General features: G+C 33.8%; 1 protein-coding gene across 1 annotated transcript in view; it reads right to left on the reverse strand.

The window, feature by feature from the left end:
* The window catches only part of MYCBP2 (MYC binding protein 2, E3 ubiquitin protein ligase), a 151,842-nt gene that overhangs the window by 47,793 nt on the left and 81,474 nt on the right, over window positions 1–22,575 (reverse strand). Inside the window, exons 24-40 of the mRNA XM_017829956.1 lie at window positions 20,775–20,947; window positions 19,497–19,622; window positions 19,273–19,400; window positions 17,557–17,648; window positions 16,391–16,525; window positions 16,226–16,309; window positions 14,864–14,960; window positions 12,822–13,014; window positions 11,702–11,976; window positions 10,162–10,383; window positions 8,354–8,545; window positions 7,323–7,529; window positions 6,473–6,604; window positions 5,756–5,934; window positions 2,749–2,891; window positions 1,872–1,972; window positions 741–959 (exon numbers count right to left, since the gene is read on the reverse strand). Of these exons, the coding sequence (XP_017685445.1) occupies window positions 741–959; window positions 1,872–1,972; window positions 2,749–2,891; window positions 5,756–5,934; window positions 6,473–6,604; window positions 7,323–7,529; window positions 8,354–8,545; window positions 10,162–10,383; window positions 11,702–11,976; window positions 12,822–13,014; window positions 14,864–14,960; window positions 16,226–16,309; window positions 16,391–16,525; window positions 17,557–17,648; window positions 19,273–19,400; window positions 19,497–19,622; window positions 20,775–20,947 (2,698 nt within the window). The remainder of the gene's footprint in view (window positions 1–740; window positions 960–1,871; window positions 1,973–2,748; window positions 2,892–5,755; window positions 5,935–6,472; window positions 6,605–7,322; window positions 7,530–8,353; window positions 8,546–10,161; window positions 10,384–11,701; window positions 11,977–12,821; window positions 13,015–14,863; window positions 14,961–16,225; window positions 16,310–16,390; window positions 16,526–17,556; window positions 17,649–19,272; window positions 19,401–19,496; window positions 19,623–20,774; window positions 20,948–22,575) is intronic.

Genomic DNA, 22,575 nt, shown 5'->3' on the forward strand with positions numbered 1-22,575 from the left:
ACAGAAATTCAAACACAGTAACCACTAAACCCAAGGCTTCTGATGAGCTCCATAAACTTTCAGGACAACAATAAGCACTATTACATCAGGATGATCAGATGGAAACTATATTTTCTGCAGTGGATGTCTTGCTATCTCACAGTACAAGCAAGTATTACAAGTTTGCTACCTCTGGACTTAGAGTTGTGGTATCAATGTGACTGCAGAGCTCATTATTTCAATAACAGAAATAAGGGATTTACCTCTCAGACATGTAATTTATGCCTGAGAGCTTTACTCACCTAGAAAAAACCATCCCTTCTATATTGATGTTTATTAATATTAATTCAACTAGAATTGACATAAAATATTTTTACAAAACACTGTTTTAGCATTAGGTAAGAAAGTCTGATATTTGATTATACAACGTACACATAAAGACTTGGAACTTCTACAATCTGTACAGTTAGAGGAAAAAAAACTGTGCATGACAGTAGGAAAATCTAAGACTAACCAAATTTAGGGACTTAAAGTATATACCTGAGTTAGGGAGTTAAAACTTCACTAGTTTCCACTATACTTAATGGAGAAAGAGTTTTGTCCAGGAAGTAGTACTGCAATAACATAGGAAACTGTCTCCTATATTAGAAATATGAATTATCATCCATGGCAACAATTTTTCAGATAGTAAATGCTGACTCAAGAAAACCTACATATCAAGTTTTTAAGAAACTGGCCATGCACTTAGAAACTGTGCTCACCTTATAGTGTGTAACAGAGGCAGGTTTATAGGGGTGCTCACTTTCTACAACAGCATAGTGATTGGAGGTAGTACAAGCTGAAAGCCCTTGCTCTGGTTGGTTTCCAGTGGTGCTGTCTGTAGACTGATTTGGGTTAAAAGCCGGAGGGGCATATTTCTGATTCAGAACTGCCACAGAAGGAAGTAGCTGTTGTACTAGGCCAAAGACCTCAACAGCAACCTGTAACATAAGACCGCATGCAATAAGGTATTATAACTTGGTGAAAACAATTCCCTCAAACTTCCATTTCTCTACAACAGTTGTTTGGATATTCTCAGAATATCATTAGCTACAATTCATTTATTCATTTTTCAATTCTGCATCTATACAATCTCGACAGAAGAAACACCGCTACATTAATCTCAAATACTCCTCACGGAGACTCACCAAAGCTGACACAAGAATGTGTATACAGCTGAGGGATATTTTCACTAAAATAGCTTCTACTAAAAAACCTGGACAGTAACAACAAGTAAGCATGAGTTGATGGAAAGCAAATACCATACTGAAGTCATAGTTCAGTTATACTTTGTAATGACATAGTTATTTTAATACATGTAATGTTATGCTTCGCATTGTCCCCTGTAATCTTTAAGACATTTTCAAAGGAATGGAACACTTCTAAAGCAAAACACTTGCCACTGGAAAATAAGATCCTTTTACTTAGAGCCGACATCTTCCCATCTCTAAATTTGGTAGAAATAATATTAATTTATGAGCAAATGCTTTTGCTCTTTACTATAAAAATAGAATTTATATAACATAAAAGAACATTTTATACCATCTGTGTTCATCAATGACCTGTAAATGACATCCTTCTAATGCCTTGTCTTTCACTACTGGTAAAGCCTGTCATATTTCTTTCTGTCTCCTTAATATTTTTTTGTAATATTTTCAATTCAAGTTAAAAAAAGTCATTACATGTTTTTAAAATTCTTGACTCTCAGAAAATTCATAATGAGTCAATGTGGTCAAATATAAACCATTAATTCATAAAATCGTAAGACATCAAGACGTTTGGAATCTCAGAGTAAACCTTTTCGCTGCATAGCATTCACACATTTCTTCAGCAATGTCTGTTGAGGGGCATACCTTGGGAATAGCTGCTGCTACTGGTCCTATGTAGGCTATTATGAGGGGAAGCAGCATTGAAAACAGACTGGAAGAGCTGAGCAATTCTGGAATGTCTTCAGCTAAATAAAGATAATTAAAACACAGGTATTATGAATAAATGTAGCATTGTTCAAAACACATCTTATTTTTCTGGTTTGCTTCTTGCAAGATAAAACTTTTATTTTCACTTTGAATTGTTTTCCTTATCTAGGCATTGTCAAATTCTGAATCTGCCAAGTTAACCCAAGATAAACATATCATTATATACAGTTCTGTGTTCAAAAATTTCCTCCTATTAGAGCATTATTTTATTGCATTCTCTGACGTTTTGTGAAGCCGTGTTCGTATTTTCTATGGTATAAAAGTTAGCACAACAAAGTCCTCCTAGCTCTTCAAATCAATTTTTATAGCACTATGTAATATTCTGGACATTTTTACTACAATGACTAATGTCTACATTTTTCAAAAACGGATATTTAAGTGCTTACAAATTCTTTACATTCACCAGTCCTGCTGACTACCACCACTGTGCAAAACATGCATAAAATTTGCAAATAACCCAGCATGGAAGACCTTTTGAAAACAAAGAATCTTACCAGCTTTAATACAATACTTGCTAAATTGATGAGCAAATTTATATGAGGTATCTGTCTATGATATCTCAAGTGCAACTCAATGACATAAAGTTACACAGTCTGATACCTATAGGAATGAAAGGTTAGAAAAATATTTGGAAAGAAATATTCTTTGGAAAGAAAAAGATAAACATCACAACTCCGGGATGCAGTTGTATTCTACTATTACTGGTTGCTAGCAAACTGAAAAGTTTTGAAAGGTAAATTTTCTCAAGCCTTACCATCTACAGCAAGAGCCCTGTGTAACAAGTCTTTGGCTGCTCGTACAACAGCACTCACGACAGAAAGAGCCCTGCTACAATTTTTGTCTTCTTCATTAGCTTTGTTCAACAGCTGTGACTGCAGATCTCCATCATACTCACTCCTAGATGGTACATTAAGTTAAAGTAAGTTCACAAAATACAAAATGACATTAAAACAAATGACTGACTGATTTTTGGTATAGAATAAGCATAACAGTTTATGATAAAGCAATAAAGGAAACATTACTTTTGCTATTAAGATAAAGCAATCAAAGAAACCATCGAGGATATTTTGGAGGCAATACCTCAGTGTTAGCCCTTTAGAATATTTTTATTTGGCAAAAAGTATTAAAAGCATTTTTCTGGAATGTTTCTTTTGACTAGATGCCTTTTAAACAACAGAAAGGTAATAATTGCTATGTTCTTCCAAGGCCAACCACATATCTTGATAAAAACAGAGCAATATTAAATGCATCACAAGAACAAGTAAAACTGTTCCAATAGATATTTCTGCATTAGTATAACAGGGAAAAAGATTCTCCCTCCCTATTTCAAAGATTAATTTTGGTTTTGAAATACAGTCCTGGGCTTAACAAACAGTTAACAAATAGTTTTTTCTTTTAAATCCACGCTGTAAAGTTAGGCTCTCCTAAACAACACTATGCACAAAATATTTAAATATACATTTAAAAAAGGTATATAACAGTTCTGGTTGGATTTGCTTTTTCAAAGCAGTCAAATGACAATTATAAACTAATTAAAGCCCTCAATATGATAGTGATAAAGCCTTGGCATAAAGAAACAAAATCACCTAGTCAACACGTAAAGCAAAATTTCCTATTGTCTTTTGGGTACCTTATGTTTGTCCGGAAAGATCTGATCTTTCAAAACGTCATTCCAGAATATTAATAATTCAGAACTCGCACCTCAGAATGCTCAAAAATTTTACTCTGAGCAGTTTAGTGAATAACAAGGATACCCGTCCTTCTCTCTGACCTAAATTATTCATTATTTTAAAAAAGATTATTTTGTTTTGTCAATGTGTCCTAGAACTGTAATTTTGCTGTCAGCCTCAAGCCTTTTTCATTTAGATTTATTAATGAATGACAGCAGGTGAAATTCAACTGAGCACTTTTCCAACAAAACCGTCCAAAACTTTTCTGCCCTTATGAGAAGTGTGTTAACACAAACACACTTCTTTCCATATGGCCTTTCTTCGCATATGCGTAAGTAACAATTTGATTTGTATTTGAGTATCCTTCAAACAAAACAGTCTGACTCTTACAATCTCTGTTCTATAATAGTTGACTGAACATTTGTTCCTTTGCTGTAGTTAAATCAAAACCTCAAGTCTTATATACATCAAACTGTGAATACTCAAATTAGGTCCGTAACTATAGTCATGAATCAGGTAACACTAATTTCTGTTGTCCACGCAATCTTCAAAAGACAGTGATTACAGGCAGCAGCTGCAAATTTTTCCAATATACTTAATTTATTCTGTAACAGTTCTGAGTTGTGCCACTACAAAATTTCAAAAGCTTTTTAGAATTTTATCAGTTGAAACACAAAAACCTGACACTGTTCTGATCTGAAGACAAGACTTCGGTGTGTTTTTTTTCCATATATTATTTTATTATTAAGTTAGAATGCCTTGAAGCTTCCATTACTGAAATTATGTCCTTCACTTTTCTGAAATCAAAGATATCGTTATTTCTCTTTAATTTCCTCTTTTGTTTGTATAAAAGCAGACAATCTAGGAGTGAAAATAAAAGTTTTCCTTGCCTTCTTTCCTCCTTCTTACATAACGATACTTTCTAATTATGATACTTCCCATTAAATTCCTCTAAATGCTGGAGGAATACCCTAAACACAGATGTCCAAGATTCCAGGAGAACAAATCAATGAAAGTATCATGCACCACTGCAACTCCATTCTTTAATAAGCAATTACTGTTTTTACTGAAAAACTGCATCTTTGTGCACCTTCCTCCCAATATGTTGCACAATTTTCCCATAGAAACACTGGCTGTTGATTTATGTTTTGCTTTCTTGATAAATCATAATTTAATTAGAGGGAGGTCTGTTGATTCTTTAAGCACAGACAATCTCATGTTTTGACATAGATTAGGGCTATCCTGTATCTTCGAATATACCGTTACTATAATTTTGCTGGCCACTTTTCTTCATACTTTAGTTCTTTAAAATTTTCTGAAGAGCAACATGTTCTTGTGCCTGTTAGTCCAAAATACGTCACTCGTTGTAGCACTACTTATTTTTCCTCTTCATCTTTTATTAGGTAGGTACATCTCACACATAATCAAACATAAAAGTAAATTATTATTCCTTGCATCTTCTATTGATCAGCCTTGTACTGACAGTTTGAAAACTGTGTCTTTATATCAGGGCAAGCACCTCAAACATGAAAGCAATGTTTTCTGTAAAAGCATTACCAGAAGTGAATTCCTATTGCCATCCTGAAAGGCTGAAGTAAAGCTTCCCTTCAGGACAGTCAGATGTTTCAGTTGATTTTCTTCAGGCAGCTACAATTCCTTTTTTTATACCTTTAAGCTCTTAAGTCAGAGAGGAGGCAGTTCCCATATAAATAGAGCTTGCTTCACTACATGATACAATTGTTTTTGGAAACGGAGGAAATAGCTGAGTAAATCAGACAGACAAACATTCTGGTGAGTAGTCTCTCAAAAATCTCTTAGGATATAGAAAAAACAGAAATTGAAGTAGTGTATCTTACCAGTTCCCTGTATTACAGCTTTAAAGCAGCAAACAATGAATCTTCTAAGAGAGGTCAAACATCAAATAATTTGCCAAATCGAAAAAACAAAGAACCTAAAACAAGGCTGGAAGCGGCACCACAAACACACTCAGATACATTTATTTCTGTTACTTCTTAAAAACAGCTGTGGCATAATAGAACTATGATGGTTTTATTCACTTTTCTTAGAAATGGATCATGACAACACACAAACCTGTAATATAGAATCTGTGGAATTTGTCCTCGCGTCTGGTTAGTGCCATTACTGCTCAGACTGCATGTACTAAATGTAAATGTTACACCGTCTGGACACTGAACTGTGGTCATTCCGCCATCTCCATTGGCAGTCCGGCTTCCATAGTTCCTCAAACGAACTGCGTATTTCACATTTTCCTTAAAAAGGAGAACCAAAAATAATATGCAATATAAAACAAATATCTATGGCTTCACGGTACTAGGAAATCTACTATTTTACATTAATAGTGGAGAGTCCGAAAAGTTTTTCAAAGCACTTTACAAATAAATTAACCAAAAAAGATCTAGCATTTAACAAATATCAAAGCTGTCCCATGTTCCCAAACTATGGGCCATAACTTAAATTAATACTAACTACTATAAGAGTAAACAAGTACCCAAGAAAGTTAGCTACCAAGTTGCACAAAAAAAAAGTTACATATTCAAAAATATTCTAAAATTATTAAACAACTATGATCTACCTTATGCTATTATAAAAATTGGGATTTAATTTCTTTTAGTTGACAGGATTTGAACTTTTCAGTTACACGGTGAAACTGAGACTTTACAAAGCAAACACGTTAAGATCAACTTGTGAATGTGTACACAAAACCCCAAACAATTCACATCAACATTCTGATTTTTGTTATCTAAAGAAGTTGTATGAAACCTACAGATGCGTGCTTATTTTATTTACCTTCAGTGGCACGACTTTGTCAAGTCTGATTTCAGCTATGTCACTAGGAGAATCATCTGTGGTGTAAGTTCCTTTAACCAATTCTAAAGACGTCCATCTATGAGAATGAGTTGCATCTCCAGTATGATCGCTCTGATTCAAAGAAATCCAGTCATTAATACATTTATAATGTAAATACATGACACACGCAAGCAATAGTGCAAGTTATGTTTCGCTGAATAAATTTTTACACATGGCATTACAAACAAAACGAACAGGTTTTTCAATAGTAAAGCCTTTCTCCTAAGAAAGAGGTTAATTTCCCACAGCAACCTATGCTTGCCCTTTAGAAGACATTAGAACCGTCAGTTATAGTGTAAAAAACCAGAGGTTTGTCTTCATTACAAGAACCCACAGTACAGTTTTGTGCTGCTTCTAAGAGAGTACATCAACAGTACAGGAAACGTCTGCAGGTACAGCCTGACCATGCCAGTAGGCTATTATCCTTTTTTTTCAATTTTTGGTTTTAACTTGGTCTCCTTCACTTATTTTCATTCACAGTTTGCAGAGAGCTAACTGCTACTAATTTACAGTTATCTGCAGAAAGTGAAAAGCCCACTATACTTTAAATATTATTTATAATAAAGAGTTCACGACAATAACCAAGATAAGGACCCTACTAGATATAGTATGTAGCTTGCAATAAAACAGAAATCTCCACCACGACCAAATCAAAAAACTGTACTACCAGTGCACCATTTTACTGGTAGTCTAGATTGTACAAGAATATTACAATATTACATTATAAAACATATTATAAATAACTCTGAGGTTACTTTTCTTCAAATAATTTCTCAAATGCAGTACTTACATCATCAACTAAAACCTCCAACTCATATTCATGAATTCCTCCTCCACCATAAACAGAAAATCCTACAACAACTATACCAGCTTTGTCAACAGAGAAACATATTGCATCAGGGGATCCATTCCCAGTATTCCAGCTTCTTCCCTGACTTGTTTTAGTGAATCGGTTTGGAGTGGATTTGACCGAATGGAGAGAGTTCAGCCCATCAACCTGTAGAAAGGTAAATAGAGTTGTAAGAAAATATTAACTGCTACATGTTAGAAAACTTTAATAAAGCAAAGTTAAGTGAATTAAATTACCAGATTTTCAACTGGGTAAATTTTAAAACTCAATTCATAAACATTAGAATATGCCACTACTGAGCCTTCTAGTCAATACTGACTAAAAAGAAAAAAAGAAAATATTTCTGGTAATTAGAAATTAAATAGGAATAATTAGGAATCTGATTAATTTTTTAAAGTATTTAAATACATATTTTACAAGATAAATTAGCACAAAATATAGATTAACTGTACTAAAAGAAGAGTTAGGGATTTCTGTCTTAGGTGCAGTCAAGAAGAGGACAGATAAAGATAATAACATAATGGTAAAAACAATTTCAGTCAAGATGTTATCAAAAGTTTCGTTCTTTCTGTGAGAAAAACCTGTTGATAGTCCAGAGGCAGTGATACCCCTTTAAGAAAATCAAATAATTTTTCATCATATAACTAAGTTACAGCCTCACGAAAGGATATTTGATTGGATACATGCACAGATACTCAGGCAAAAAGATAAGCACTCAAAAAAATTTGCCACTTTGTAAACAATCTGCAGTATTCTGTAGCCATAATTAAATAGCTATTTACCAACAATACTTGCCTAATACAGTGAATACATGCTTTTAATTTACACAAAATAGCTGAGCTACTGAGAACTGAGAATTCCAGCATCTTTGAAAGATCTGCATACCTACAAAATACCTGTAACAGCCTATATCACATTCATAATATATCTGTCCTGAAAGATTTCTAGCAATGATTTTACAGCAGTTTTACCTCAGATCCTAATGCTGATGCTGTAAGCTCACTCACAATACTAGCAAGCAACCCACAGGTATTAGAAACCAGATGTGAAGAGAAAAGTTCATTTTCTCTTCTAAGGCTGTTCCGTACTGGTAGAACAACAATGACTAACATCTTTTCCAGCACTTCGCGAAAGCTTGTCATCCCTGAAACATTTTCTTCACTCTGCAGTATGAAAAAAACCAACGACAAATGACATTGTTATTAAAAAAGAAAAACCCAAGACACAGACTTTCACATATTATAAGCATCAGGTAATTGAAAAATCTGTGACTTCATGACAATAAGAAATGTCTAGAGGGTGAAAAAACAAAATTAAAAATTCTCAAAGCTATGATAGTATGTATTCCTTGTCAAAAGAACTGATATTTTTAATTTCCTGAATGAGGTAGTGACCACTTTGTTTACTGAATTAGAAAGATATCCTATATAGGTATCCTTCTCAGGAGAGAGAGTTTTGCTTTATAGCCTATGCTTTATAAGCATACATAGGAACACAGTAGATATATAGCTATCTATGAAACTATTAATATAATTTTCTTCTACGTTTTCTAAAAAAGAATCTCAAAAGCTTTTTAGTTTTGGTGTTAGCAAAAAGAATCTTCTATGCAAGCAGGTAAGTGAAAACCAGTGGCAGGATGCTTACAAAAACAGTTGTTCTTTATATGAAACAAATCTAAGCTTAGGAATCTACTGTGCCTCCTAACTAGCAGTGACATCCACTGTTTTCCATAACAGCTATCCATACTGAAAATAATTTCTGATGAGGAAAGATAAAAGCAGCTCTACTGATGAAAATTTAAGGTCTGTTTTCCTCACCATTTTGTCTCTCAAAATTATCCAAGTAGTGTACAGATATGGAAGACAATTAGGTAAAGCAAACCTGCACAGACACCTGCACAGAACACTTCCCATCTTTAGCAGTTAAGAGGCAGCTGTATCCAAGACATAAATATTATACTTGCATTTAACAGCCTTTGGTGATTTTTTCTTCATTAATTTATGCAGATGCTTTCCAAATCTATGAAAGCTTTTAGCATAATAATGGCCTACAGGAGATTGTTCTCCAGCTAAACCACATATTTTATAAAAGAGCAGCAAACTTCTGAACTTCCCTTTTGCTAAGGTCTCTGCTCAAAACTTTTGGTATCGGTAGGCTCAACAACTATCATTTATTTACCTTTCCTGCATCATTCATCATTTCATACAATCTTACCCCTTTTGTCTTCTCAAGTGAATAATATTATTTAGTAGTCCAATATCCTTGATTATCATCACAACCCTTTCCATTCCTGTAAATCAATTCTAGAATAAAAGAACTGCAAAAATACAGTATTCAAGAGCCTTGATTAAGAAACTGTTTAATAACCTTTGCTAGAACTATATGAACTAGGCTTCCTTTGTTGACTTCTTTAGAAACTCCGGTTTGAGACGTGATTTTTTATTACCAAAGCTGTGTTAACTCTTCCTCAACACACCAAATCTATCAACATGTTCCTCCTTGTGATAATGTGAAAAAGTTGAAAAACTGTTGCACAAAACACTATGCAACAGGATACAACTCCAAAGTATATTTCTTCCAATTTAATATTCCAAAATAACAACAGACATTCTTCAAAAAAAGAATTGGAATATTTCAGATAAAAAGATGAAAATTGGAAAAAATAAGTTTCTGAAATAAGCCTTTTAGATAGAAAACGGGCAAATTTATCTTCAACTTGTATAACTGCTTTTTGTTGCAAAGTAGAAGTTGCCATTAAATTTTTAGAATACATCCTGACCTGACTGAGTTTTTCCATGTGTGCAACCAAAAGAGGAAAACGATGGGCCAGAGCAGAGTCATTCTCAGTGCTGACTTGTTTAACCATTGATCGCAGCAACGCCTCTCCATCATAAGCAATGGGAAAGATAGAGGTCAGCTTTACTGAAGTATGGCAGAGAGCAGACATAACTGCAGCAAGAAGGCGACTGCTGGAGGTTTTGAAGTTTGCTTCCTGAATGTCCTAAAAACATAAACAGATAGGAACAGAATGGCACCATTGCACTGAAAGTATAGTATGGCCAGTCTTCACGGACGAAGATTTGGGAAAGGTCTTTACCCTTCAAGCCTGCACAGTGGATTTTTTAGGTGAGACCCAGTGTGCGCTGAACTGAGCCCACCCTTTAATCCTAAGGTTCATCTGCCGGGGCCAAGCAAGCTTGGACAGTGGCAGTGAGGTCCTCAGAACGCAGGTTTGTTTACAGTGACCTTCTCTTAGATGGATTGCCTTACAGGGCTGACGAGCTCCATCTGCCCGGGGGAGTTTCCCTGACCGGGATGTGAACCTGGGTCGCAGCGGTGAGAGTGCTGCATCCTAACCACTAGACCACCAGGGGTCCCCAAAAAGGCACTGAAAAGTGCCAAAAAGGCACTGAAAGTAAACAAGAGAGAAACTACTTTTGAAAGAATCTTTTCAGCTTTATCGTAATTATAGAAATAATTTAGAGAAAGCTTTCCTATGAATTTTACATTATCTTCTCTCATAAGTTTGTATTTAGATTTTCAAAATTTGACTAATTAATATTTTTGGTTGGTATATTTTAAAATAATAAACCATTTAATATTACTTTTCAAATTATGGTATCCTTTGAAGACAAAGCATTTCTTACAATTAACCAAACAATTTAATTAGACTAATACATTAAAGATTCTTCCTTGAAATTGTATATGATAAATGAATTTTCATGCAAAGCAGCAAACTGTTTGCATCTTACTACAAGCAATCCAAGCAAGCAACTACACCATTTAGATGTGGAATGCTCATTCACATTAAGCAAGATACTTGGAAAGTTGTTGATTACAGAATAATATTGTCAGCTGCTTCTCATGTACTTGGCTAGGTCAGAGCACTGTTGTAATATTTAATAACGAGGAATTACTCAAGTATTTGTGAAAAAAACGCTACACTTATGCTTTTAAGTAACATGCACCAAGAATAAGCACATATAAGGCATGGCCTCAACACTGAAAAAGCAGATACTGACAGTTACCAGCACTAAAAATTTTCTTCGCTGTCCCAGAGAGAATCTTAAAGCCAAGGGAGACAAAGTTCCTAGGCTCTTGTTGAACTTGGACACTCAAAAACCACCAAACAACAAAGAAAACTAATAACTGATTATTAAAAAAAAACAAACCACCAAAAAACAGCAAACCACAGCAGAACTCAAGTTGCAAATGAGAATAAAAGAAAAAATTGAATAAAAGTTTTAAATACTGCTTAGCTTCAATTTCAGCAAAGGTCAAGCTAAGCTGTAATATTTACTTGAGTCATTTTAATGTACCTGGTCCAAACAGTTCAGCAAGTCACAAAGACATGCCCACTGGAGAGCTGGTGTTGGATAAAATGAATGAAAGCAAGCTGTGAATGTATTATGGCATTCCTGAAGAACAGCTTCTAAAAGACTGAGCGGTTGACTGAGATATCCTTGTGGATCATTGTCCAACTTCACCATGCAATGATCAACTCCTTCAGATAAAATTTTTCTCAACAAGGTCCTAGTTTTTCCAATGCAATCTGCTAGTTTGCTCGTTTCTTCTACAACTGCCTTAGCTGAAGCTAGAAGGTTACACAAAGAAAAGAATTAAGTTCAGAGTAACCGAAACATTTTCATATTAAAATGTACATTTTACATGCAAATGAAACAATTGGAATTTAGGAACAATAATGTATCTATATTCAGAGAAGTTAATTTCCAAAGTGACACAGTGAAGGGTGTTAAACCATATAAAAAACCCTGAACATCAGAAACTCCTACTTTTCTGGTCTGTCATAATATATGCTGTGTTTTAATAAGAGCATTATCAAACTACAGGCACGAAAAACAGATACATCTTTCAAATTTAAATTGAGCTCACCACCAAAGCAGACACTATGTAAAGAGATGAGAAAAAAAGGAAGGTACAAGTAGTCCAAAAGAACTCAGCTGACAAGTCAAACAAGAAATTAACTTTAAAATACATATAAGTTATAGTGTAAAAGTGGTATTGGACATTTGCTTATGCAGATAATTGAAAATATCCCATGTCTGACAACAAGTCTCTTAATTGATCCAATAAAACCATCTGTATTTCATCTTATAGTATATCCTACATTAATCATCATGGCGAGGCTTCGCGAACGAAGAATCCTACATTAATACTACATTAATACTATATTACATTAATATAGTAATACTATATTACTATAATAATTAATAATCAATAATATATAACAATATATAACAATATATAATAATATATAATAATATATAATAATTAATATATATTAATAATAATTAATACTATATTACTATATTACATTAATACTATATTAATCCTACATTAATACTTCGATCAAATTTTAGGTGTCCCGTAAAATAATGATTGCTGATAAATATGAATCAAATTAACCAAGAAAAATACCTGATATTGGATATATTTCACAGGTGTAGACCCTCAGCAATCTCAGGCAGCATGTGCCCACAAAACGCAACCTTTCTAAATCCAAAAGAGTAGCAGTGTATTGGAAACCCTTAAGTCCACGAAGTTCCTCAACTCCCAGCACCAGTGTTGTCCAACTCCAGTGAAGAATGCTCAGTAAAGACTCAAAGCATTCCTATTTCAGAGTATGAAGGAGACCAAAGACAGATTTTGTGTTAAAAAACAAGAAATGACCTTTCAGTATCAGTTTCAGATGAAAAGCAAATAGCACCTATACGCATGTTTATTATGAAAACATATTTATATCTATATATATCTACCATGCAACACACAAATCCTATTTTGCTTGAGAAAAAAAAAAGCACTGAGAATGTAGGGGACGCTTCACTGTAATACCATGATAAAAGCTATTTATGACATATGCTATAATATGTGTGGAAGTCTCTCACTTATTTAAGAACTAACAACGGTTTGTATTCATCTGCAATAGAGATTTTTCAGTAAATTTTACTTGCTTCATCTGCATAATAGTGTAATACCTACTTTTGACATGATACATTCTTGTTATAAAGTGAAGACTTATCAGGGCTGTCTTCACTTTAAACAATTATGATCTGCAGGATCATGGCAACTATATAACATTTACAGTACTTGAAAGCTAAACAGAAATACATGATAGTCCACAAGAAATTTGAGGATTTAAGAAGTTTTGTTTCTACCGTTAGATGTGGCTGGTAATTTCATGAATTTGCACCTCAGAAAGCAAAATACAAGTATTTGGTATTGAACACCTTCAAGTTGCAACAATCAAACTGATTGTTCAAAGTTAGATATAAAACACCTAGTGCTCCAGAAAGTCAAAACTCTCCTCTTATACTAGTTTGTATCTATGGTGAGGGATAACAGCAGCAAGATAATGAAGAGAGAGGACACAATGTGAAGTATTAAAAGCCACAGGAGTTCATAGCTCAATGCAAATATTTTTAAGCAAACATATATTAAGAGTTGCTATTAACATGTTGATAACATGATTACTAAAAATGCAAATTATGTAGGTAATACATTTCCAGAAGAAACCTGAACAGGAGAAGATCATCCTGATCAATAGAGAATACTGAACAGATGGAGAATACATAAATGAAAGAAAGCAGCCTGATTTAGAAAATTGGACTGTGACTGTCCAATAACTTTAATACAAGGTGAAGCAAACCTGGACAGACACATAAAGGCAATAACTTCAGTGTACCATGGAGAATACTGACAGTATGTGTAAAACAGTATAGAATATAAACCAGGATGAAAATGAAAATAAAATAATCATTGCTTGTAACAGATAAGGAAGGGACTGTATTGCAAAAATACAGAGACAGAATTGGCCTTACCCTGAATAATATTGTATCTCAACTTAATACAGTATTTCTCAAAGTTAGACTAACCTCCCTGTATGAGAAGAGCTGCAGACTACCTTCTATTAATAGTTGCAGTTCACTGTGCCTATGAATACTCCTTACCTCAGTTTATCAAAGTTCAATTAAATGCTATCTGATCCTCAATGTATAACGGAATGAATCCAAGATGGAGATAAATCTAACCAGTGACTAATTAATGCTAGTAGTCTAAAAGCCGTTTAAGAGAGCAGTAAAGCAAACTCAAATTCTAAAAAGCCTGATAATATTGACTTTTAGCAGGAAGTAAGGCTTGTACCTTGAATACAACCAGTAAGAATGAACTCCATCTGAATTCCCCCCCACCAGAAAAACACAAAATTAAGTAGTTCAACCTTGTAAATAAATACATTTCTAGACTTTCACCCTCAGGTCAATACCAAGCTTAGCTTAGATTTAGGTTTACATCAGAAATCTTCAGAAAAAGTAAAATAATTAAATATTTTATATATCAGTGTACCTACCTTCTGCGTGATAAACCAAAGAGAAAAAAAATCATTATTTCCACATGTACATCTTTCAGTTTTCTAAGCATGACTGAACTTGCCAGAATCACAGAAGATTCTTAATAGTACTCACCACTGAGACAGTTCTGGCAAAAGATCTCTTTAAAATATGTACAGGTTCACTGGTTTGCTGTTTTCCTTTGGATGCACTGCCATCACTTGTTGGCAATCTGGAAGAACAATTTTAGAACTGACTTGAAATCTCCAGTTTTCTCTTTTAGTAGACTTTTGGTTTGGGTTTGGTTTTGTTTGTTTTTTTACTTTTTCTAGTTTTTACTGTTTGTATTGTTCAAGTGAAACAAAAACAAATGACAAAACAAGTTTAACATAACTATCCAAAAATGTTCAATTTCAGCATAACTTCCTCCAGTTCCTAATTATCCTAGACCAATAACTAAATATTGTGAATTCTGTTCAACTGGAAGTACTGTGACAACTGAAAAAAGGTTGAGATTTAATTACATGAAATTATTACAAGTATTTACTGTATTTCTTCATATGAAATCAAAACTAGAAATGTTACTCCTTAAAGAACACTAGTTTTGTGGAAGTAAAATACAGGCAGGAGGTTAAAAATACAGGCAGCATCTATTACTGCAGCACCTTCCCTTCTGTGCCACTCATTGCTCTTAAGCCATATCCTTCCTTCAGAGGCCTCAAGCCTACAGCCATCTCTCCATAGATATCACCCAAATGATTAATATGTCATCCCAGGACTTCATGTGCATCAGTCAAAATGAAACCTTCACCTGGAGAGATAGGGGTCTATGGACAGAAAGCTTACAGGCAAAAGTGAGCTGTTCTGAGAAGGGACCCTGAAAAGGACACAGCAAGAGAACTGGTGTGAAGAAATTCCAAGTTTCAGAGTCAAGGTGGGGGCAAGAGGAGGAGAGGAAAAATATACACACACTCATAAAATATAAGAATTAGGTCTTGTATTTATCAGCGGAAATCTATAAAATATACTATCAATCCAGTGAAAGAGTTCTTTCTTTCTAAAAAAGAGTTAAATAACATTTATCATGCGAATCATAAGTCTGTAGTAAAGCAGAGTTGATTGTTGTGTTTGGCCTCTTTTTCATTAAAATCATTTGTTGATAGTACACTGTTCCTTAACTAAGGCCTACTGAATAGAGTACTTTCCAACTAGCCAAAAATACTAATCATGTTGTATGAAATCACAAGGTTTTATAGATGTAAATTACAAGTCTTGTAACTCATGCAAAATGACTGCAAAAATACCAAAGAAGTAAATGTTGGCATAATGGATTTGTTATTCTTAAAGACACTAAGTTTTTGCCTAATTTTTTCAGACACTGATTTCCTTAGCTTAATACAATAATGTTTTCATGAAACATGGTTACTTCAACAACTTCTATGTTTCCATTTAAAAAACACGTGAATAAATTGTTCCAAATAGAAGCCAAATTATTACCTGTATAGTAACTGCGGAATCTGCCCTGCATTAACATCTGTACCATTATTTGATTTCTTGGAACTTTTAAACTGAAATACAACACTGAAAGAGAAATAATCCAATTATTATTCAAGTCATATTAGAGCTCTTCCTTTGCATTAAAAAATATAGAAAAAAATATACCCATCATCTGTAGTTATAGAGGCCTGTCCATGAGATCCACAATCACTGCTAGGTCCTGACACTCTTGCCCAGGCTACATACCACCAGCCAGCTTGTAGAAGTACTGGTTCATCAAACATCATTGCATATTTCTCTCTGGGAGAAGTAAATTTTGAAAAAAAATATATTTGAACTAGTTTCTAGATTAATTTTTAAAAGTTACACTCTGTTCATAAAAGAAAATTGGAAAGTAATGGAATTAGGTTATTAATATCACATCTGTTTATATTCAAAACTTAAAAATATTTCATTGAAAAATATTGTAGAAATTAAAAACCAGTAATTCAGAAGGACCTACAAATGCCTAAGTCTAGCTTGATCTTCCACAATTAAATAATCAGATATCAAATAGAGTAAGGAGAAATTAAGTTAAACTAACACACAAAACCAATTTGTGTGTTATAAAATACTGCAAGTAAAGTATTACTTATAAGGTATTAATTACATAGTATTAATTCAATTTCAGAAAATTTCTGCAAATTACAAGACCTTATACAAAAATTCTTAGTAATTACAATGAATATTATGGAAAGTAATAGAACATATAGTTAGGGGATTGATATATAAGATTAAACCTGACAAATATAATCACATATTGTTTGAATTTTAAATTATTTTATAACAGGGAATGAAAAAGCAATATAGCTAACCACATCCATATGCACAAAATCTTTCAAGCAATAGCTGCTTGTATTCTAATGAGCTGAAGCACAGTAACCCTTCTTTTACTTATGATAATTCCTTACTAAGTAAGCTTAATCATAAGTTGTTTAATGCAAATACCCATTTGTACTTGAAAGCATCCTGTTGATAGAACTATGCAAAAGAGCTGCTGCAACATTTTGTCTTATCATCTCATCAAAGGAATATGGGATTTGACTCATATTTATACAAGAGCAAGTATTAGATTATTTTTCTTCTTTTAATTTAAATAACATAATGGTTGGGTGAGTATTTGGTTTTACCACTTTCCCCAACACACTTTTGAGTGTAAGTTTTATGTCTCTTGCTACAAAATTCTAATGATGTAGATCATCTCATGATATTAAAGTGATACTAAAATGTGTATGAAGAAAGTAAAAATAAAGATCAAGAAATAGGTAGAGTAGGTAAGCTAAACATCTTACCTAGCAGCACAATCATATGCTAAGACATCTGTCTCAGCAAGAAGGTCTCCATCAGTCTCATGGTCTCCCCCATCTGGACCCAATTCAAACAACTGGCGAAGTAAGAGAAAACAGTCAAATTATGTCTTAGGTGTTAGAAACCTCCTAATGTCACTTTTTCCTGTCTGGCATTCTGGAAACTGTATACTGCTCTTCTTTCCCCTTCCCAAAAATCACTGACAGGCAAATTCCCATTTGGAAGTCAGGCATTAACTGTTAAGAAATCGCAGTTGACACTGACCTCCCAGCCTTATGTCCAAATATATTTTTAAGTGGAGAAACTCCCTAAATCTTGCAAGCAAGTAAAATGCAGAGCATCCAAAAAAGGCAAAGTGGTGCAGAAAGTGCAGGCTTTCCATCACAGACTGAAATGCACTTACATATCTTATATAGATATAAGATATACTCAGCTTCTCTGGAAAGGGACCACTTGATGGTTTAGCAGAGCTAGTCAATAGTATTGTAACCAGTTGGTGACCAGGACAAAAGATGAACTTGGTTTTCTTTCTCAAAAATATTTTCTACAGTTTGATGAGTTTGAAAAGGGACCACAATATATGTCTATGACTTCTCTTGCAAATACCTATTTAATACACAGTTTGTGGCAGGACTGGCAAATCTTATCTTGGCAATAAGCTAATCCTAAACAATCAGAAACAAACCGAACAGATAATATTAAGAGTGCTTTCATACAGTTATTGCTTTTAGTATTAAAAACAAAAAGGGGAGGACTAACATTAAGTTTCTTGGCTGCCCTTAATCATTTGCAATTCTCAGTCATTATGTTAAACTAGAACAAAGTACAACTACTTATTCTGGATTTCCTGTTGTCTTATGCAAGTGTTATTGCTAAGCATATGCCATCCATTTCCCTAATACAAACCTATTTATCCAAAAAAAAAGAAAGAAAATTCAGTAACCCACTAAATAACAAGTAATGATAACATATTCTGAACATACACATCTAATACAAATCTCAGACAGATACCAGATCTTCCTTTACAATTGTTTTTGCAGTTACCAAAACCCTTATTAAATACAGGACCAGAAGACACTTATTAGAAACCAGAGCTCTGTTATCACATTGTGTGTTTATGTAAGTTTTCTAATCCAAAGCCATGTCTATTTATTTTAAATCAGCACACACGCTCCACCTGTAATCATCCTTACATTTGACACAAAGCAGAGTCAACTGCATTTGGTGCCATTCACACTCAGCTGAAGCTGAGAGATAGCTTCTTCCAGTCTGAGAAAGAAGTGGTAGGGACAATGGGAAGCAATGGCTACTGATAAGGACTATTTTTCTGCTTTTGAGAAACAGTTCCTTGTCAGTCACATAGGATGTGATTTTAACCTGAAGCCTGTAACACCGATTTTCTGCAGGTGGACCTCTGAGCTTTGTGTAAACAGATTACAGAACATCGGTCTCACTAACATACCCACTCAAGACACCTCTAAGATGGCACAGCATTTAGTGAAGGTGAGAAAGGGCCAATTCTTGACAATTAATAATGGTAATTCTCAGATCTCTACCTCACCCACTGTATCTGCATAATGCTTTTCATAAACAGTAAACCACTCATTCATCAAGAAATAAAATTAATCCTGTTTTCGATGACATTTCTTAAAGTTCCGATTTTGAGATATAACATTGTTCAAAATGATCAAAAAACCTACCTTTATTTTAGCAGTGTATTCACCTCTACCACCAAAAAGACCAAGACCACCTAACAGAATATCCGTATCAGCACAGAAACGGATAGCTTCTACTGAGTGGGCTGAATAACCCCAGCCTCCTCCATGACCTGCAGAAAAAAATCCCCCCAAAAATATAGTTAATCTTGGTCTTTCATTCTGCAAGCCTGATTGGCTTGTGCTATAAAATTTTAGTGTGTACATACTTTCAAATCTGTTAACAACACTATAGTCTTCTTTAGAATAAACCTTCATTACTGCTTGAGTTTCTTCTTCTGTATTTGCTACACCCATTTTTAAGTCCTGCATAGCAGCCAAAGTATCAAGACAACCTATAAGAAGGCAAGAGAAAAAAAGAACTCAAAAATTCTCCCTGTTGATTATAATCAGTGAAATGGAAATGAATATTAATTAAGAAGATCAAAGAAAGCTGTTTTGTCTCTAAATCACACAAGGCTACTGAATATCTTTATAGTTTTGATTAGGCCAAGGGTCATTGTTGCCGAACCTCAAGGTTTGGTACTGAAGATAAATTTTATTTAATTTATTTATTCTCCAGAATAACAAAAAAATATGATTAAACCTACTTTGCAACTTTTACAATGGCAGATAAGTTGCCAGCAACATTTTTTTTTCCTTTTTACACTTATTGTATTACCCAAAAAGAGTTGAAGTAGTAACTGAATTATGGACAGATTTTAAAGTCTTCATAAAATTTGTTTCATACACAGGGGTACCTAACATGCCTTACTCTGACTCAGACACAAAAAAGTACTGTTCAAGTTAAAAGTAATCACATCTCTAACACATAATGAAGGGAGCAGGTCAACAAACTGATGACTCATCACAATCAGGGAACAAGTGAGCTAAAATCACTTCTAAAGCTGTGCTTTGAAGCACTGCATATGCTGCATATGGCCAGTTTATACACTAACACAGTGGAATTATTTTTATTTTGGTAGGCTTTTTAGACTACAAAAGGAAGTCATATTACTCTTAGGGACTCATTATACAAAAATGCAAAGAGTATATTTTAATATTAGATAATGTATTTACTTTAAAATAAAAGTAACTTATTGAAGAGCACTTTTTTATGCTGGGGTTGTTTGGGGGGTTTTTTGAGACTCCAAGTTAAGAGTACCAACTTCATTCTGCAGACTTTCCAAAGAGACCACCTAGGAAGGTTTCTTACTTTTTTTATGTTGACCTCTAATAGCAGGTTCCACCAGAACTCTAAAACCCTCTAACATCATTAAGATGGTAGAAGATAACTATTTTGATGAAATTAATGCTTATCAGCCAGCTCATAAGAGTTAAGAGCAACGGTGAGAACTACAAAGTATATTTTTAATTACAAAGTAAAATTTTAACTGAAAAAAAGTCAGAAAGTTGTTAAGACTACAATTCATTTATTACATTTATAACATTAAGTTACATTACTTTATTTCATCTAAGCTTCTGACTCATCAACTGTAAATGTATACCTAGAATGTGCAAAGCTGCATGAGATCTGGTTGTTAGAGCTTTGGAACCTGTTGGTAGAGCAAGTTCTGGACTCAAAATACTACACCGGGATTGAATGTCTGGAGCTGATGGAAGTCTGGAATCAGCAACTACTGCATTGTAACTCCAGAGTTCCCTAGCATTTGGTCGAAACCTAGAGCAAGAAAAAACAGAATGAAAAAAACCTTTCATCTACTGAAAAAAATACAAAGCCTAACCGATAATTAAATTTTATAAGCTATTTAATGTAAAACATAGATCTGCTGGTACAATCTCTTGAAATTGAACATCATTACACTAAATATATAAAGTTTAAGAGTTTAACACTCCAGCAAATGGAAAGACACAAAAACATTCTTACTCTACTTCAAGTCAAACAGTCATATTATGGGTTTACAAATTTCAGAAAATGTCAGACACTTCTCAAATCTAATAAACGTTAAAACAGTATTATCTAGTAAAAAATATCAAGTAACTAGAAAAGTACTAAATGTAATGGCAGATGTGCAAAAAAATTATAAAGATGCCAAGTGAAAGTAAAAGGCTTACCTTCAAATAAGAGTAAAAAAATCTTGACAAATCCAACATATTTTGTTTGGGCTTTTTTTAAATGGGTAACATCGCCTCATGAGTTTTTAAGGGATTATAGAAAAGGGCAGCATAAACAAGGGAATACAAAGACTTTCTATACTATAAATTAACACGGAGAAAAAGAAAATTAAGAAAATGAAATCTTTGAAACCATTACGTAAAAGGAAGAAACAGTTAAAAGACATAGGCCTATGTGAGTGTTGTGAATAAGCAGAAAAGGAATTTTCACTTGGTACATGGTTCTAAAAAATCTAATGGAGAAACAAATAGTTTTAACTAAAAGCATTAAAGTACATCATAGGTATTCAGGATATCAACAAGTTAGCAATGCTTAGACACAGACACAAAATCATGTAACCACTTGAATTTCACTGGAAGAATAAGTCACAAAGCTGTGAAGAAAATCTTTAAAATCTCTGTCATCAGAATGCTTTCTCTGTACGAGAAACTGAACCCTCACTTAAACAGGCATGAATAAAAATGTCCAGGTATAATAATATACCAAATATTTAACTACTAATAGGCATATTCATTAACATGTCCCTTCTTTTTAGACTATTTTAATATTTTCTATTGAACAAGAATGGGATAAGAGAGAAATAAATCTGCAGTCTCCCACAATCCACTCTTCAGTTTTTAAGCTCTAGATTTAGTTCTACAGTCTCCAAAATACTGCAAGACAATAAAACATCTCAATTCATGTTCACCCATATTAACATGTGACTTTGAATTTTTTTAAACTGAATTACCATTTCTTGGGCTAGATCAAGTTGAGTATCACCACCTTTTCTCCTCTGAAACTTGCTGCATTCCCATGGCCATTGATAACTGAATTTTTCACAAACTGAGTCTTTTGGTGACTCTTTTTGAGTCTTTCAGTGAGAGCTAAACTTGCTGAAAATATAGAGCTTTAAGGGATGTGAGTGCTACTCTATTTCTAATCTCAGCATAATTTCAATAGGAATTGGTACCTAGCCAATGAGATTCAAACAATTCTGGGAGGTGCATAATGCAGAACTACAACCATCCAAGAAACTTCACACATCATAAAGAAACATGCCTAGAAAATATGCATGTTTCAATGTTAATTGGCTATTACATTCTTGAATCTCAATATTTTGGACGAAGACAGCTGTGATACTACCTTTTCCAGCTGAATGCAGACTAGCTGGTTTCCTGCTTTATTCTAAC

This window comes from Lepidothrix coronata, unplaced genomic scaffold (genome assembly GCF_001604755.1).
Source record: "Lepidothrix coronata isolate B3197 unplaced genomic scaffold, Lepidothrix_coronata-1.0 Scaffold172, whole genome shotgun sequence".
In the NCBI taxonomy this organism is placed as follows: domain Eukaryota; kingdom Metazoa; phylum Chordata; class Aves; order Passeriformes; family Pipridae; genus Lepidothrix; species Lepidothrix coronata.